Here is an 18,771-nt window from a genome sequence, read left to right as displayed (position 1 = left end):
GAGGGAGGAAAAGGAGGAGAAGAGGCGGGAAGAGGTGAAGGAGATGAAGAGAGAGGAAGAGGAGAAGGAGAAGAAGAGGGGGGAAGAGGAGAAGGAGAAGGAAGGAGAGAAGAAGAGAGAGGAGAAGAGCTTTTGAAGAAGTGAGGGAAGGTGTGTTGTCTGTAGAATTTCGGTTCGAGATGAGGAGGAGGAAGAGGAAAAAGCTTACTATAGCAATGATGGATACACAAACGTGAAGAAGTAGAAGAAGAAGATAACGAAGACGAAGACGACGAAGAAGATAGATGTCTTTCTCTTTTCTTCTTTTTGACACTTTCTCCTCTCTTCCTCTTCTTCAATAAAACTAAAGACGATGATGAACGTGAAGGCGAGGAAGAAGAGGAAGAAAGTTGAGGTGTCCTTTTGCATGCATCTCCTTGACTCTCTTGCGCTTTTACGTCAGTGCATGCGGTATGTTCTTCCTTCCTATGAACTGAAGAAGAACCTCGAGAAACGTTGGAAGGAAGAGAGCCCGCGGCAGGTGCTGTACAGATCTCGAAGGAAGAAGGAGAAGAAGAGATATCTGTATGTATAGGATTTGTAGGTGTTAGGGAATTCGATCCAAAAAGATTTGCCGTGTTTAATAAGAAGCTTTCTTTCTCTTCTTTCTTACAGAAGCTCCCACCTGTCTTTATGTTTTCATCCTCACTCTCATCTTCAGAAGAAGAAGAAGTGGATGGTGACGATGAAGAAGAACAAGACGAAGAAGAAGAAGAAGACAAGAAAGAAGACCCCCTGTTTTTCTTCTGATACCGACTATAAGCCGAATTGATACCAAACTGTCGGACAAAGGCTGTAGCTAAAGAAGCAGAAGACCGACTCACCTACACACATCAAGCAAGAGAGGGGACAAAAGGAGAAAAAATTCTGCTGTAGAATACCGCCAAAGATACGAAGATACTATGTAGATGTAAACAGATTGAAGATGGATCAAAGATAGATAGGCAGAGAGCTCAATGTGGAGTATAGGGGTGTCTAGGAATGGCTTGTATGACAGATCTCTATCTAGATACATATGCCTCTGTATACATCTATAGCAGCATGCTGTATCTCCTCTAAGTCATCTATATACATATATGTATATCTATACGCAAGCTATCTCGATCATGTATTTCATCTACTGAAGATGTATGCTCTTAACACTTCATAAGATCCTCAACGAGGAGAAGAAGAAGAAACTGTGGAAGCCACATCTTTATCTTCTTCTTCTTGTTTCTTCTTTTTCTCTTCTCTTGTCTTCTTCCCTGGAGTCTTTCAATCTGTTCTTTCTTACCTCGAGAGCATCGACATATTCAGCGCCTGCTTTAAGAGCAAGGATAGCTAGTAAAGCTATCGGGCCAGTACCTATCTCTAAGATTCGCTTCCCCTCGACAAATGTTTTCCTCTTCTTCTTTCTCTTCTCTTCTTTCTTGTTCTTCTTCTTCTTCAGATTCTTTTCCTTTTTTAGCTGAGAATCTGTCTTGAAGGGTCCTCTACTCTTTCTTGAAGAAGATCTCGAGATGTGATCGATAGCTCCGTCATCGACAAATTCTTCCTCATCTTCTTCATCTCCAGAGAGTGGCAAGGCCCTCCTTCGATTCTCTTCTTCTTCATCTTCGTCGCTGGTCGAAGTCTCTACCTCCTCGTCTGTCGACTCTATATACTTTCTTTGTTCTTTGAGAGAAGAAGGAGAAGTTTCGACCCGATGTTGGAAAAGAGATTCATCGGTCTGCCTGTCTAATGAATGACACCCGAGTGCATGCATGCAAGGGAGAGAAGAAAGACAAGGTCCTTTCGTATGAGAAAGAAGAGAAATCTCCGTCTTCACATCATTGTGCAGAGGAGAGGAAGATACAAGAAGAGAAGAAGAAGAAGAAGAAAGAAGAGGGTCTGAGAGAGAGGTACTAGAGAAGGAAGAAGAAGAAGAAGATACCGATGATGACGATGAATCGATGTGCATCGATGTAGTTGGGGCCAGCTGATCGAGAGGGAGAGGAAGAGAAGACGCCTCTCTCTGTGGCTTATCCAGGCTTTGTAGAGGCGAGTGCAGAACATTCCTTCCCAATGAAAGCGCATTGCTGATAGGTGTAGAAGAAGAAAAGACTTCGTCTCTCTCTTTGGCAACTCTCTCCCCTTCATCCCCGTCACCGAGAGACGCAAATGCACGAGACGAAGAAGAAGAGGATGAAGACGAAGAAGAGGGAGAAGAAGAAGAAGAAGAATGCAACGAAGAAGAAGACGGAAAAGAAGAAGAAGAAGACGGACAAGGAGACAAGGAAGACGATGAAGAAGAAGAACAAGAAGAAGGAGCGAAAGAAGAAGAAGGAGAATGTAACGAAGATGGAGAGGACGAGGAAGAAGAAGAAGAATAAGGAGAAGGAGCAGGGTGACTGGTAGGGTCCTTTTCTGTGTTGCCTTCATCCACATTCCCTTCCTTTTCTTCTTCCAGTTCATGCGGTCTCTCTACAATGAATGACTTTACATTTCTTTGGCTGTCTTTCTCTTTATCCGACGCAGCTGTATCTTCACTCTCTTGATCTTTCCCAGTAAGAGAAGAAGAGCAGGCGTTCTCATCGGTTAATGACCTGCAAGAAAATCCCCATATTAAGCTTCTTGAAGAAAACCTTTCTTCCTCTGTGGGGAAATCTTCAACGAATCGATGCTCCAGAGACCGATGCTCTGGCAATCGACGCTGAGAAGATCTTCCTTCTCTTTCTCTTCTTTCTGTAGGGCACTCGGTAGTCATTCCTTGAGGCTTTACTCTTCTTCTTTTACTCCTCATTGACAGAAAAGGCGAGGATCTTCTTTTCTTTTTAGAATGACTATCTTCTCTCTTTTCTCCACGTCGGCTGCTTTCTTCCTTTCTCTCCGATGTCTCCTCCCTATCATCTCGATCTTCAACTGTTCCCATCATCTGCCGTCCTTGTCTTTCTTCTTCTTCTCTTCTCTTTCCTCCCTCTCCTTCGTCTCTCTTCCCCACCCCCTTCTGCTGCAGGTGTGCCTCGGCTGGAGATGAGAGAAGGTCTATCTTCTTTGGCTGGGAAAGCAAATCTTCAAATCGATTCGTCATAGAAAGAGAGACACCTGTCTCCTCCTCGGTCTTACGGCACCCTTCAGCATGCAGCCTCCTCTTTTGCTGTTCTTTTCTTTTCGCTTCGTATTTCTTCCATCCTCTCCAGCAAAGAGCATTTCTATAAAACGTCGTTCGATCTTCGTCCTCGAACATAGCCTTCGAAAAGATAGAGAGACAAGGGAGAAATCTCAGATGCGTCTATCCCTCTGAGAGTCTACGCATCGGTCTGTATCTTGATCTACCTATCTACTTCTGCTTTATCTATCTTGACCCGTGGATTAATTATCTATCCACCCCCCCATGTGGAGAGAAAGAGACGTAGAGGAATAGAGAGGCCCATCAGAGAGACTAAAGATCGATAGATGCACGGCTGGAGAGAAGGAAAGAGATGGAGAGATAGAAGATAAATCACCTCGTCATAATGTAGCGACTTCTTAGGCATCTAAAAAGAGAAGAGAAGGCAAATCTCTCTCTCTCTCACTCTCCTGAACCTTGTATGTATGCGTGCATATATTGACGATGTATGTATCTCTCCATCTAAGTAGTTTATCTATCCATCTATCTATCTATTTACCTTTCTACAAAGCTAGCAAGCTACATATATATATATATATATATATGTATAGATACAGGGGGAGCAGAACGATATATGTACGTACATGCATGAGTTGAAGGAAGTCTATCCCGACAGATACTTACCCTAGATAGAATCTCCCAAGAGGACATGCGTTAGCACTTACCTCCGCCGGTCTTCGAAGACAACGGCGGAAAACATACAGGAGAGAAAAGAAGAGAAAGCGAGAGAGAAAAGAGAAAGAGAGTAAGAGAGAGAGATAGGGAGAGAGAAGAACGGAAAAGAAACAGAGAAAGAGAGAGATCTGCCTAGACCCCCCGTTCATGAAGAAAGTCCCTATAGATGTACAGATACACAAACTTCCGTCACACTTAGACACACATAGACACATACATCTATATACATATATATATATATATCAATATATATGCATATATATATATATATATATAGGGGACCTTAGCCCGAGTGCATGTGAGAATGGTGTCTGCATATGGACGTCTCCTGTAAGCACGCATGCACGCATTCATGCATGCAGATATTCACCCTCTCTTATGTCGAGAGAGAGATCGAGGTGGATGGATTTACCTGATGATTCTTCCAGTCGTATTGCTTACAAATCGTTAAAGAGGAAGGAGCCTCTCGGCGAAAACACGTCGTCTGAGCTATCCCATTCTTGATAAGAAATTCCACCTTATCCTGAGAAGAAAAGAGAGAGAGAGAGAAAGAAAGAAGATAGGGCAAAAGGAACGGAGGGAGAGAGAGGGGAGACAGGAGAACAAGAGGAGGGGGGGAGAACAAGGAAAGGTCATCATTGCTACAAAAGAAAAAAGAAGGAGAAGAGTAGATCTCTACCTAACTCTTACACCGGGAGAACGTGAGGTATCTGTAAAATGTCCTTCCACCTCTTTCTCGTTTCTTCTTCTCTGTCTTCGAGGTGTACGTCAACATCTAACTAAATTATCTACACTAGCTTCTCCCTCTCGTCTTCTCTATCTTATCATACTAGGCTTCTACTTGCACAGTTTGGGGTGTACGTACACCTGAGAGCATTAAGCATTCTGATCGAAGAGGCAAGCAATTCCCTCCTCTCGTCTAAATTGTTTGACACTCTGCTAGACAAGGCGGGGGGGGGGAGTCGTTCACACATACACCTAGTCACACGTGAGGAAGAAAAGCAGGAGGAATCTAGTGAGACATCTCCAAGCTATCATAGAGATATGTGTAAAGATGTGCGTGCGAATATAGGTACCAGGACACAGCTAATACCGATAGGTTAGATAGATGCATAAACTGGCGATAGGCAGATACATTAAAGATACATAGATTAAAGATAAATAGATTAAAGATACACAGGTAGATAGATTAAAGATAGATAGATAGATAGATTAAAGATAGATAGATTAAAGATAGATAGATAGATAGATTAAAGATAGATAGATTAAAGATAGATAGATAGATTAAAGATAGATAGATAGATTAAAGATAGATAGATAGATTAAAGATAGATAGATAGATAGATTGAAGATAGATAGATAGATTAAAGATAGATGAAAGATAGACTGAATATAGATGAGAGATAGGTAGATAGAGGAGTGTGATTTGTTACCTCATAGTTAAGGTGTGCTTTCCATTGGTGCTTAAGGGGGATGTTGGTCAGTCTCACACGTAGCCACGGCGTCTCGAAGACTTCTATCTTCTTGAGAAAATTCGAGCTCTCTTTGCTTTCTATTCTCTTCTCCTCAGAAAGAGAAGACGACGAAGAAGAAGAAGAAGAGGGAGAAGAGGCTGAAGCAGATTCTACACCGTTACAAAGATTTCCGTGAATGTGGAGACTTCCTCGATCTTTTCTTTTCTCTTGTTCTCTCCGCCTGAGAATCTGTGCTGATCTTCCATCCTTCTTACATCTACTATTCTGAGATGTGCTAGACGGCTTCATTGTCTGTAGAGAAGAAGAAGAAGAAGGAGAGAGACCCTGTGTCTTTCTCATAAGCTTGGTATTGAGAGGAGAGGGAGAGGTCCTTCCTTTGCACAATTTTCTACATGAAGGAGAGAGAGAGACGGAAAGTCCTTTCGAGCGATTCTTCTCCCTGGTCGTGGGTCTCCTCTTTAGAGAAGGTGTCGATGGAGAAGAGAGAAGAGACGAGGATGAAGACGGTGTCCTACGTCTCTTCTCTTGGTATGACATGGAAGGTAGAGAAGAAGAAGAAGAAGAAGGAGAAAGAGGTGAGTTGACTCCTAGGCCTCTTGTACACCTTGTATTGCTGCGAGCGAGCTTTTCCTTCAAATCATTAGATCTCTCTTCTTTTCTTTCTTCTCCGTCTTCTCTCCCTTTCTTTTCTTCTTCTTCTTCTTCTGCTCTTCTCGAACCCTTTTCCTCTCGGTAATTTCTTCTGTTGGGCGGACAGGAAGATGTATGACGCACAAGGGAAGATGGAAGTACGCCTGAGGGGGGAGAAGAAGAAGACGATGAAGCTGTTGCTGTTCTTCTATTAGATAGAGGAGAAGAAGAAGAAGAAGGTGAGAGGGGGGTGGAAGATGATGGGAATACGGAAGTATCACACCTGGAAGATTTGCTTGTATCTTCAGCAGTCATGAGAGGTGTATCTTTATCTATCTCTTCTTCTTTCTTTTCTCCTTCTTCCTCTTTCTTTTCTTCTTCTTCTTCCTCTTTCGTTTCTTCTTCTTCTTTCTTTTCGTCTTCTTTTTCTTCTCCCATCTCCGTTTCCTTGACAGAAGAAGAAGTGCCTAAGGAAGATTCGAGAGTCTCCCCGGGAGATGGAGATGACTTGATCTTCTCTTCTTGTTGGGTAGAAAGACTTTCTTTCATCTTATAGACCAGACTCACAGTATGTTCCTTTTCTTGCACCTTCTTCTTCTTTTCTTCTTCTTCTCCTCTTTTTTCTCCTCTGCTCTCTGATATCGAGGAGAGGGTGGAAAGGGGCGTTTCAATCTCTTCTTCTCTTTCTAAAAGGCGCGAGAAAGAGCTCGTGGAGTTCTTTTCTCTAGTTTTCTCCTGGGAAAGAGAAGAAGAAGGAGACTTCGTGTCATGCGGTAGTAGCAGTAGTAAGGGCATCGAGGACTTCTGCCGATCGTCTTTATCCATGATGATGTGGCGAGGTAAGAAGACAGGAAGAGGAGAAGAAGAGGAAAAAGAAGAAGAGGTAGAAGAGGTAGAAGAAATATCGTTAACTTTATGATTGAAACTGTCAGTACACACTTGCTGTCCCGGTAAAGCCAGTGAAACAGGAGCGACGTTCTCTTTCAGCAACTCCTCCTCTCCTTCTTTCTTCTTCTTCTTCACGTTATCTTCTTCTTTTTTCTTCTCCCCCCCTTCTTTCTTCTTCTCACCCTCTTCTTCTTTCGTCTCTTCTTCCTTCTCCTCCATCTCTTCTTCCTCGTCTCCGTTTCTCTTCTCCTCCTCCCTCTCATCCTTCTTCTCTCCCCCTTCTTCCTTCATCTCCCCCCTTTCTTCCTTCATCTCCCCCCCTCCTTCCTTCGTCTCTTTCCATCTTTCGTTCTTTTCCTCTATCCCTCCTTCTTCCTTGTTCTTCCCCCCCTCTTCTTCCTTCTCCTCCTCCCTCTCATCCGTCTTCTCTTTCCATCCTTCCTTCTTCTCCCCCCCTTCGTTCTTCTTCTCCTCCCCTCCTTCCTCCTTCTCTCCTCCTCCTTCCTTCTGTTCCTCTATCCCGCCTTCTTCCTTGTTCTCCCCCCCCTCTTCCTCGTCGCCCTCCTTCTCTCGATGTCTCTTCTCTCTTCCTTCTCTTTCAGAGAGTGTCTTTGCAGAAGTATCTCCTACTCTGTCGAGACACATCACGCCTACCAGGTCTCTTTCTTCTTGTTCTTCTCCTACTTCTACAGTTTCTTCTCTCACCCAAGCGACTTCTCCCCTTCTCTTTTGCTTCTTCTTCTTCTTCTTGCTCTTGTTCTTTCTCTTCAACACTTCCCTCTCCTTTCTATACTTTTCTTCCTTTGTCTATCTCCCCACCTTCGTCCATCTCTCCTATCTATTCATTCGGCTGTCCCAAGCTCTTCTCTCTCTTTCTTTCTCTTCTCCTGTCTCTCCCTCTCTCTCTATACACTGAAGAACTCGAAGGTTGCTGCTCCTTCACTTCTTCTTTTCTATTTTTCCTTCTTCTTCTTCTCTCTCTTTCCTCTTCTTCTTCTTCTCGTTCCTCTCTCCCCTCAACAGTGCAAGAAGAGAGAAGTATCGACGGCTTATTATCTGTATCGATGCTTTTGCATGCTGTCGATTGAGTATTCTCTTCCTTCATTCTAAGAGTGCTTTTTTGTATCTTCTCTCTCTTCGAAAGTCTAAAGATCTTCTTCTACATCTTGTTTCGAGACGGGTGGAGTGCATTCAACTTCTTTCTCTCTCTCAGATTGAAGACACGTATGTACCTCTTCTTTCATCTCTTCTTCTTGGGGTGTACATACACCCACCTTGCGAAGAACCGATAAGAGACAACGAAGAAGAAAGGAACAAGGAGAGAGCGACCAGGGCCAGAAGACGATGCTGCTTTACGAAAAGAAGAAGAAAGATCTTTTTCTTCCTCTCTGTTGTCCTTTCTATGATCTTCTTCTTCTCTTTCTTCTTTCTTTTCTCTGTGTCTTACTAGGAAGCAAGAGGAGGATCCCCATCGACCGATCGCAGTAGAATAAAGTGTAGACCATAAGATTTTCCTAAGTCCTTAACCTCCTCACTGCAAGAAGAAGTTATCTTAAGTCTCTCTCTTCTTTTGACAAGTGAAGAAGGATGAAAGAGAAGGCGGAAGAAGTGAAAAAGGTGTTAACAAGAAGAAGACGACCGTGACAAATCGCATTAGATCGAGGTGTACATACAGGTTACCTTTGGAAAAAGAATAGGAAAAGAAAAGAAGAAGAAGAAGAGAAAGGAGAGAAGAAAGAAGAAAAAGAGAAAGGAGAGAAGAAAGAAGAAGAAGAGGTGGGAGAGAGAAGAAGCTTCCGTCGACAATCGACATGCGAGTTTATATGAAGAAAGGGAGGAGAGAAAGAGATAGACGGGTGACTCGTATAGTAGAAGAAGGAAACCTATCCTCATCTTATCTTGTCAAGAAAAAACGAAAGAAGAATCGATAGAAAGAGTGCTACTGATCCAGAGAAAGGCATAGAGAAAGATGCTTTCTTGCAACTAACGGTAATGATAAGAAGAATGAAGATGGAAATGGATACGGCAAGAATCTATCCTGCGGTAAGGTAATTAGCGGAAGGTCAAGAAGAGAATGTGTTGTTCTTCTCTTCAAGTCAGAAAAGTTAAAAGAAAACGTTGCCTATAATGATAAAGATAGAGAGGTGTACATACACCTCACAGTAGAGACATCGCTGTGTATCGATACTGTTAAGCAACTCTTCGCTCCGGCTGCTTCTCATCCTGTGAATGAATAGTGACTGATTCAAGATTCTTCTTCTGAATTAAGGCCTACTTTTCGTAGAAACCTTCAAAGGAATTTATCCTTTTCTCTTATAATTAAGAAAGAAAGGTTTTCTTCTTTTCAAGAATGAGATTTCGGGCCTTCTTTCTCCTCATTTCTCTCATGACTTTTGAAGACCTGACGTACCGTCATCCTTCTTTTTCTCCTTCCTTCGCTTCTCCTTGACTTGCTCTCTTTCCCTCTCTCTTTCTCTCTTTGAATTCGTTTAACGTTGTTGCGAAGCATCAAAAGAAGAAGGCGAACTCTCTGAAACGTACCTCTTTTTTTCTCGAACTTCCTTCTCTCTCTCTTAGACCGCAATTTCCTTCCTTGACTTCATTCAGCGTTTTCCTTTTCCTACCCTTCATTTTCACCACTATCGTCTTCTCTTTTTTGTTCTTCTTCTCTCTTTTTCTTCCTTTCTTCTCTCCTCTCGTCCCTCCATGCTTTTGCGTGTTCAATACGATATCATCTCCTCTGTTTCTCTTCGTCTTTCTTTCCTCTTCATCCTTTCGTTTTATATTGTCACATGGATGATAGCTAACTAGAGACTTCGTCTACGATTAACGCAGAGTGTAAAAGATTTCGTTTTCAGAGCTAAGAATGGAGAAACTTCTTGGAATGGTAAGCCTCAGTTCATTAGCGAATCTACACGGCTGGAGAGAGCGCAGGAGAGATGAGGCGTGAGTTCAAGAGAAAGAGAGAGAGAAAGAGAGAAGAAGCGAGAAAGAACCCGAGAGAAGGGAGAAGATGCTTATCAAATCACATGTGAGAGAGACTTGTCTCTCCCCCCTCTTTCTTTTCTTACTCTCTTTCCTTTAGAGGTCCTACAAAGATGTCTTTTCTCGTCTTTCATCTTCCTCACCCCGCGATTCTTTTAACTTTTCTGACTTGAAGAGAAAAATATACACTCTTTTCTTGGCCTTTCTTTCTTCTTGAGGAGGTTCTATTCTTTGTCGAAGTTGCTCTTTCTCGCTGTTATTCTTCATCTTCCTCTCTCTCTTCTTTCCTTGCTTCCTTTCTTACATCCATAACCTCCTTTTCTTTCTTCCTCTTTTCCGTTCTCTTAGACCAAGAATTATAGAGAGTTTTCTTTCTCTCTCTTAGCTACTTACGCCAAGACGCTCCCTGTGCAAGATCACCAACATGCACACTTCACTCCGCCCGCTGTGTCCTTCTTCTTTCTCTTCCTCGTCTTTCTCCTTTTCTGTTCTGCAAGATACAGAAGAGAGCTTTTCTCTTGAAAGAAAAGAAGAAGAAGAAGGAGAAGAAGAAGGAGAAGAAGGAGAAGGAGAAGAAGAAGAGTTTCTGATCGATGATGACGATGAGACGATGAGGCACCATGGAGAAGCAGAAGACTTCTTTTCATGTGATTTGTGTGGAAGAAGAATGAGGTTAAGAAGGAGAGAAGCAACGTTCTTCTTCTTCTCTTCTTCTTCTTCTTCTCTTCCTGCTTCCCCCTCTTCTCCTGTGTCTCCTAATAGATCGTCCGATCATCTTCTCTCCTCGGAAGGAATCGTCTCTTCTTCTTTTTCTCCTTACAAAACTTCTTCAGGTTTGCGTTCGCCCGCTTCTCCTCCTGGCTATGGTCTTGAACAAGACCCTTCTTCTCTTTTTCTCCCTCCACTTTCTTCTTTTTCTTCTTCTCCTCGACATCCTTGTAGTTGGACTTCTTCCTCTTTCACCCCCTCATCTCCTTGTTCTCCTTCTTTCTCTTCTTCCCGCTCTCCCCCTTCTCTTCTTCATTCTTCTCGGCACCTCGGCCGTGTTTCTCTATCTTCTTCGATCTCCTCCTTTCCACAGCCACGTCAGTCACCGAAACACCTTCGTCAACACATGGGCTTCTCTTCCTCTTCTTCGTCTTCATTCTTCTCTTCTCTTCGAAAGATAAATCCACATCAGGAGGGGAGAACAAGAGAAAGAAGATGGAGAGACAAGCTAGCTAACTTCTCTCCTTCTCAGCATCATCCATACCGTCGGTTGCCATGTGGCATCTCGAGTCTTTCCTACTCGTCCTTCTCTCTACTTTCATCTCTTCCTTCATTGCTATCTCCGTCGCTTTCTCCCCGTCTACCAACGTCCCGTAAAGTCAGAGAGATCTTCTTCTTTTCACGTCTTCAATCCATCTCTTGCCAGAAAAGAAGGACAAGAGTCCTTCTTCTCTTTTCTTCTTCTCTCAAGACAAGCCGGCATGGAAGAAGACTTCTTCTTCCTCTTCTTCCTTTTCCGTGTCAGATCTTCTGTTGCAAATGTCTGGTCTTGTTGAAAGAAAGAGGTCTTTCTCATCATATCCTTTATCTCTTGTCTCCAAAGAAGAAGAAGATCTCTTCTTCTCTCTTCTCACAGTCATCTTCAAAGAAGATTCTCCTCTTCTCAAGTCACCTATCTTCTCTTTTCTCTTCTTCTGCTTCTCTTTCTCTCAGACATCCTTCTCTACTCTCTTGGGTAGGTAGAGATAGAAAAAGAATGAGAGAAAGAACGAAGAAGAAGAAGATTCCCGTTTCTTCTTCTCCGTGTGCACGTTACGACTGCTTAGTTATTTCACGAGTGAAGTGTCGCATTATACTTGTTAAGGAGGAGGAGGAGGAGGAGGAAGAATTTGATCTTCTTCTCTTCTTCTCTCGTAGACGTCTCTCTTTTTCTTATCTCTCCGATGACCAAAATAGTCGTACACCTTCATTTCTCTGCTTCTGTTCAGTCAGCCCTTTTTCATCTTTCTCTAGGAGAAGAAGAAGGTGTCTTTTTTCCTCTTTACTCCATCCTTTAGTCTCTTTCTCTTCTTCTCTCTGCCTTGGCTCATCTTCACTCTCTTTTCCTTTCGTGTCGTGGCCTTTCAAGTCTTTCTCTCTTCCGTCTTTTTCTCTCCTTTCTTTCTCTTCTCCCTGTCTAGTCACGTCTCCGGACTTTCTCTTTTCTTCTTCTTCTTTTCACCTATCCCCTTCTTTTAGTCACCTTTCTTCTCCTAGCGTTACCCCTTCTACTCAAGAGCAGACAAGTCGCTTCTCCGTCTCTTGGCTTGCCTCGTTGTTGCTTTCTTCTTCTTCTTCTCTCTCATCTCTCCGGCCTTCCGTTGAGCTGCCTGCACCAGCTAATGTTTTCTTTCCTCTTTGTTCATCAAAGAGTTCTTCTTCTTCTCTTTCTCTACTTCGTCTTCTTTCTTTCTCTTCTTTTTTCGCCTCTCCTTCTCTTTCTTTTCTCCCCCTTTCCCCCTCTTCCTCTTCTTCTCCTTCTTCTTCTTGTCCTCCTCCTTCCTCGTCTTCATCTTCTTCTTCGTCTCCTTCGTCTTCTTCTTCTTCTTCATCTTCTTCTTCTTTCTCTTCTTCTTTACTAAAGCCTTCCTCGTCATCCGCTTCTTCTTTCTTTTCTTCCGATTCTTCTGCCTCGTGCCAAGCGCTGCATGCGAGTTCTTCTCATTTCTCCCTTTTTACTTCAGTCTTCAGTCTACTCCTCATTCTTCTATCTCCGCTCTTCTTTCTGTCTCTCCCGTTTCTTCTTATCTCTCGATTCTTCTTCCTTTCTTGCCGCTTTTCTTCTTCTTCTCTAAGTTATTCTTCTCTTTCTCTGCCAAAGAAGAAAATGAAGAAGAAGAAGAAAAGAAAGAATTACTCCTCTTCATTTCGTCCTCTCTCCTTTCACCATCGACAACAGAGGGGTCTTTTCTTTCGGTATTCTTCTCCTTTCCTTCTTGTCTTTCTCTTTCTTTCGTCTTTCTCTTCTTCTTCTTCCTCCTTCTCTCTCGCCTCTTCACATGACGTAACTCCAGACCTTCTCTCTCCTAGATCTACTGTGAGCGAGGCGAAAAGCACTTCTTCTTTCTTTAGCTCAGGAGAGAACAACAAGATTCCTTCTCCAGGTCTTTCTTATTCTTCTTCTCCTTCTTCTCATGTTTCCTCATCCGACGAGAGGAAAGATCAGTTGCCTTTGTCTCTCTCAAGTGATGGAGATTTCTCGACATGTTCGGACAAGGATAGGAAAGAAAGAATGATAGAAAGAGAAGAAGAAGAAGAAGAAGAGGAAAAGAAGAAGAAAAGAAGAGAAAGGAGTGCGGAGGAGGTCCATGATATCTTCTCTATTTCGTTACTAGGAGAATTGGAAAAAGAAGAGAGGGGGAGTGAGGAAGAGAAGGGTGGGGGTGTACATACAGCTGAAGGTGAGGAAAGAGGTGGACTGGATGGAGAAGGGAAGGAGAGAGAAGAAGAGAGGGATCTGCCTGGAGAGAATAAGGCAGAGGAGCAGAGGGAGAAGAAGAAGAAAAGACTTTCTGGAAAAGAAGAGAGAAGAGCGACATCTGTGAATGAAGAAGAAGAAGAAGAACGGGGTGTACAGCACGAGAAGGCAGGTGTTTCTCTTCCTCATCGAGAGACTTTAGAAGAAATTTTACCCGTTGATCCAAAGTACGAGGAGGCTCTAGTGACAAATGAAGGTGGAGTACAAGAGAAGAAGCACAAGAAAATGCCAGAGAAGAAGAAGAAGGATTCGTCCTCCTTCTCTTCCTCCTTCACTCTTTCTTCTCTACAAGGAGGAAATGAAGAAGAAGATGAAGATTTCCAAGGAGAGAGCAGGGTGGAAAAGAGTGTCAACTCGCAGAGAAGATCAGATGGAGAATGTTCATCTCCTTTTCTCCATTATCCTCAACCCAGGTTCTCATCGTCTGCTTCTTTTCCTTTCTCTCCTTTCTCTCCTCTTTCTGACCCGGCGAATCTTCTCTCTTCGCCGTCATCTTTACCTTCTCGGAAGGCTCTCTTGCGATCTCCCTTCTCATCTTCTTCTATCCCTTTTATCTCTATCTCTTCTTCTTCTTCCTTATCATCTCTCTCTTCTTCAATCATAGCAACGCGGAGATTCTCTTCTTCGTCTTCCTTTCCTCTCCAGTCAGCGTTCTCTTCTCCTGTCTCCACAGCTCACCTCGTCTTGAGAGAAGAAGAAAAAGAAGAAGTTGAAGGGACGGGAGAGTCAAGAAAGATCTCAAAGACAAGAAAAAGAGAAGAAGAAGAAGAGAGATTGAAGAACGTCTTTTCACCTCTGTCAGAGGGGGTGCTCTCTCGGTCGTCGTGTGGAGCTGAAGAAGATAGTCCGAAAAAGAATCTTGGAAGGGACGAAGAGATGAAAGAGAAAGATGAAGAGAAAGAAAAGCCAAGAGAGACGAAGGAAATTAAGAAACAATCTTCTTCTTCTTCCTCTTCTTCTTCCTCTTCTTCTTCTCCATCAGGTGGAGTAAGGGCAGGGATTACCGAGACCCTTCGTCTTGCCATAGAGCATCTGAAACACTCCCTAGGTGGAGGTGTACGAGAAGGAAGAAGAGAAGAAGAAGAAAAAGAAGAAGAGAAAGAAAGAAAAGAAGAAGATAATGATGTGTTACACTATCGTCAAGAGATAGACAAAGAGAAAGCGCAGAAAAAAGAAGAAGAAGAAGTGTTAAAGTTGTATGAGAAAGAAAGACGTGAACAGAGCTGGAGAGGGAAGGTCATGAAGATACCTCATGTGAAGAGAGAAGGAGAGAAGATATGTGTCTCTTCTCTTGGCTCACCTAAAGGTATTCTTCTAAGGAACCTGTCTATCTTCTCTTTCTTCTTCCGCTCTCCCTCGCCTTTGCCTTTCTTTAGAGAGTGTGACAAAGACCTTTTTGATAGAAGGAGAAAAACGACTCTCTTTCATAGTGCTAAGGACATTGCTCGCAAGAGAAGAGAGAAGCTAGGAGGAGAAAAAGAAGAAGGAGGAAGAAGAAAGAAACGAGGTTATTCTTGTCTCCATCGTCTCTCTTTCTCTTCTTTTCTTTCTTCTTTACAGAATTCTTCTTCTTCTTCTTTCGGTTCGTCTTGTCTCTCGGAGAAAAAAGCAGAAAATGACTCTTCTTTCACTGGGAGGGGAGCTTCTTCTTTCCCTCTTATGTCTTGCCTACATGTAACGCTTACCAGTCTTCCTTCTTCTGCTCTCCACTCTATCTCTTCTTCTTTTTCAACTTCTTCTCTTCTTCATCTTTCCTCTTCTGCTTCTTCTTCTCTTCCTTCTGCCTTACCAGACTGGTCTCCATTCTGCACCTCACCGTCAGACTCTTCAACTCCTCCCTCTTCTTCTTCTTTCTCTTCTTCAAATCCCTTCTCTTTCCCATCGTCCAATCCTCTTGCTTCTTCTATAGAAGATTCCTTGGGAGATAGAAATGTGGTCGGGGCGAAGGAGAAAACCGATCTCTTCACTTTCTCTCATTCTTCTCTTTCTTCTTCCTCTTCTTCTTCTCCGTCTTCTTTTCATTGTCTTCTCCCTGTGGGGTCTTATCTTTCATTGGAGGAGACTGTGAAGGCAATCCTTTACAATGCCGAAGAGAAAGAAGAGCAAGACAGAAGAAAGTGTGAAGTGGATTCCCTAAGTCATTTGAAAGAAGAAGCTCAGAGTAAAGCGCCGTACAAGAAATCTTCTTCTTTAGGAGGTTTCTTACTCTTCCCGAATCTCCATGCGGGCGTGAAGGAAGAGGGAGAAGAAGAAGAAAAGAAGAAGAAGAAGAATACAACTGGTGTAGATGAGTTGAAGAGAGTGTCTTTCTCTCTTCATCTTTGTAAAGCAAGCAAGGAAAAGAAAGAGGAAGAAGAGAGAAGAGAACACTCATCAGAAGGATATCTCTGTCTTAACGATGTCGACGAATGGACGGGGAAGAAGAGGTCTTCGAGTCATACCAGGAGAGACAACGATGGGGAGAGAATCCTCTCTCTTCTTATGGACCTTTGTTCTTCTTTATCTTGTATATCTCTTACAAGAAGATCTCCATCTCCGATACCATCTTTCTCTTCGCGTCCTTCTTCTCCTCATCCTTCTTTATCTTCTTCAGATTCTCCGTCATTCTTCTCCTCGTTATCAAGAGCGACTTCTCTCTCCTCTGCCTCTTCTTTTTCTTCTTTCTCTCCTTTAAGAGATGCCGTGTGTCTGAAAGATGAGAAGGAAGATCATCTTGACGATCTCTTTACATGCAACTTGCCTGTTCTTCTCTGTGAGATCTCTCACGGTCAAGAAAGAGGAGAGGTAGAAGAAAGAAAGAGAGGAAGTCTAGGGAATGAAATCCGTCTATGTCATGTTTCTACGACGGGAGCTATCTCTCCCTCTTCTTCTTCATCTTCTTCTCCGCCCTCTTTTCCTCTTCTTCTTCTTCATGGAGATGTAGAGAAGAAGTCTATGGGAGATCTTCATGGCGAGTTTTCCTGTCATGAACAGACAGGTACTGTACGCAAGAGAACAAGTGAGAAGAAGGTGTCTTTCTGTGAAGAAGAAAAGAAGAAGAGAGGAGAAGAAGAAGAAGAAGAGAAAGAGTTAAAGGAAGAGAGAGGGAGCGAAGCACCTAAGAACGATGTTGAGAAGAGGATCATAGGAGACGACAAAGCAGAAGAAGAAGAAGAAGAAAGATATTCGAAAGAAGAGAAGAAGAGGAATAGCAAGGATACGGGAGATGAAGAATTATGCTATGAAGAAAGGACAGAGAAGAAGAAGAAGATGGATACACAACAGATAGGAGAAGAGAATAGGAAGGAGGCCTCTTCTCCATTGGGGTCTTCTCATGATAAGGATGATGCTGTCCTTGAGAAAGAGAGGAGAAGAAGGCGAGAAGCCGAAAGAATCCGAGAACCTTCCTTATTCTTCTTCTCAAGATTCTTCTCTCTTCCTGTGTCTCCTTCTTCTCTCATCCTTAAGCTGAGACAATCTTCTTCTTCTTCTCCATCCTCTCGAAAGCAGCAACGCCCGCCGCAGATAGGAGCGTCTTCATCGTCTTCTTCGTTAAGTAGGAGAATCTTTTCTTTTCTCTTTTCACGCACAAATACATCTCTCTCGCTGTCTTCTCCATGGGACCTAGGACGCTTCTTCTTCAATTGTAGAGATACAGGAGAGAGAGACAAAGATTCGAAAGATGAAGCCAGGTGTAGAGACACTCGGAGAAATGCGGAAGACATCTCTTCAGTTTTCTTGAAAGAGTCTTCCTACGATACGACCTGTCAGAGAGATGAGAGGTCTCCCAGGAAAGAAAGAAAGACACAAGAAAAAGAACAGGAGAAGAAGGGGGAAAGATCAAAGACGGACAGAGAAAGAGAGAAAGATGAAGAAGAAGAAGAAGAAAGAGAGGAAAAGAAGAAAGAGAAGAAGATGATGATGGAGAGAAGATTGTCGGGTGAGAGAAGTGGATTTGAGAGAAATGTATTTCACGACGAAGAGAGAAGTGTTCTTTCTTCTCTTTATCAAAAGTCTCTAGGAAAGCGACGGTTCTTTCTCCATTCAGATAATGTCTCTCGTTCATCTTCTTTCTTTCCGCTTCTTTCGCATAAGTCTTTCTTTCACTTTCCTCTTCGGGTGTATATACACCATCATCCCTATCATCGTTGCCTTCCGTTCTTCTTTCTCTTGGTGCCACGAAGTCTTCGTGAATTGTATGTAGACACTTTGCAACAGAAGCTCCGACAGGGGAGTCATCCTCTTACGGAGCAGCAAGAGGAGACTGATCTCTTTCAGAGAGGAAGGATCCGTCGTTTCTTCTCTTTCCCTTTCTTCAAGAGAATCCGCTCCTCCAAGACAGCATCTTCTCTCAACTCTCTTATGAAAGGACGGAGATTGGATAGGTATCTTCTCTTTCATTCTCTTCATCGTCAAAAGTTTGCTTCTTCTGCGTCTTCTACTTCCTCAGGTCGTGTTAAAGAACTAAAAGTAAAAGAAGAAGAAAAAGAGAAGAGGTCGTCTATAGAGCGTGAACAGAAAGAGGGGACAGGAGATGATACACAGGCGGCAGAAAAGAAAGAGAAGGAAGAAGAAGAAGATTTTTCTTCTTCTGATATGAGAAAGAAGGAGGATCAAAGAACCGTCTCTAACGAAGTTGAGAAGATCGGTCAGGAGAAGAAGGAGATAGAGAAATCGAAGAGAGGCGAGATAGATAAAGAATATGAAGATAGAGAAGGAATCCAGGAGAACAATGAAGCTACAGATGGATATTTCAAAGACAATGAAGAAGAAGAAAAGGAGAAAAGAGATGAAATAGAAGAGAATAGGGACGGGAATGAGCCTGGTAATGGAGAGGTGAGAGATCAAGCAGACAGAAAAGAAGAAGAAGAAGAGAAAGAAGGAGAAGAAGCGACAGGTCTTGTCGATCATCTCTTATCGCATCTGCCACTCCCTCGTGGTCTGTACACCTCGAAGCCAGAAGAGAAGATGGAGATTGAGACGAAGAAGAAGAAAAAGAAGAAAGAAGAAGAAGAAGCCATCTCTCAACGATTTGAAGAGGGACAGAAAGATCAGATGAACGTTCCTGACACCCCTCCCTTTTCTTCTTCTTCTTCAGATTCTCGTATCTCTTCTTCTCCTTCCTCCTCGTCCCTCTCGAAGACGGCGTCGGGAAGAAAAGAGAGAAAGAACGCGAAGAGACAGAAGAAGAAGAAGCAGAAGATAATCGAGAGAAAGAAGAAGAAGAAATTCGTGAAGAAAGAGGTCCTCTTGAATGGCCGACCTTTTCTTCACGGACACCCGTATGAAGGAGAGACGCAGAAACTAAAATTCGACTTCGCCTCGCTCGACGCGGGTGCTCGCATTGTGGCGAGTAGTAGGGGAATTGCACATGTTAAGGCTGTTCAGGTACAATTAAAAGAAAAGGAAGGCCTCTCTCACTCTCCCCACTACGCCCCGACACATCTATACATAGATAGATTAAAGAT

The 18,771-nt window shown here is 43.1% G+C and overlaps 2 protein-coding genes across 2 annotated transcripts in view; one reads left to right on the top strand and one right to left on the bottom strand.

Annotated features, from left to right (window-relative positions):
• Position 1: 1 nt before the first annotated feature.
• CSUI_000608 (uncharacterized protein) lies at positions 2-7,464 on the bottom strand (the record flags this gene model as incomplete). Its single annotated transcript, XM_068060841.1, has 4 exons — positions 2-863; positions 1,313-3,247; positions 4,254-4,364; positions 5,275-7,464. Coding segments are annotated over 4 exons (5,097 nt in total), but the record flags the coding sequence as incomplete, so codon positions are not given.
• Positions 7,465-9,027: 1,563 nt separating this feature from the next.
• CSUI_000607 (sad1 unc family c-terminal protein) overlaps positions 9,028-18,771 on the top strand; it is a 17,067-nt gene continuing 7,323 nt past the window's right edge. Inside the window, exon 1 of the mRNA XM_068060840.1 lies at positions 9,028-18,691. Within this exon, the coding sequence (XP_067927177.1) occupies positions 10,244-18,691 (8,448 nt within the window). The 5' untranslated portion in view covers positions 9,028-10,243. The remainder of the gene's footprint in view (positions 18,692-18,771) is intronic.

Source organism: Cystoisospora suis, assembly GCF_002600585.1.
Source record: "Cystoisospora suis strain Wien I chromosome Unknown contig_230, whole genome shotgun sequence".
Classification (NCBI taxonomy): Eukaryota; Apicomplexa; class Conoidasida; order Eucoccidiorida; family Sarcocystidae; genus Cystoisospora; species Cystoisospora suis.
This window is presented reverse-complemented; position numbering and strand designations above follow the sequence as displayed.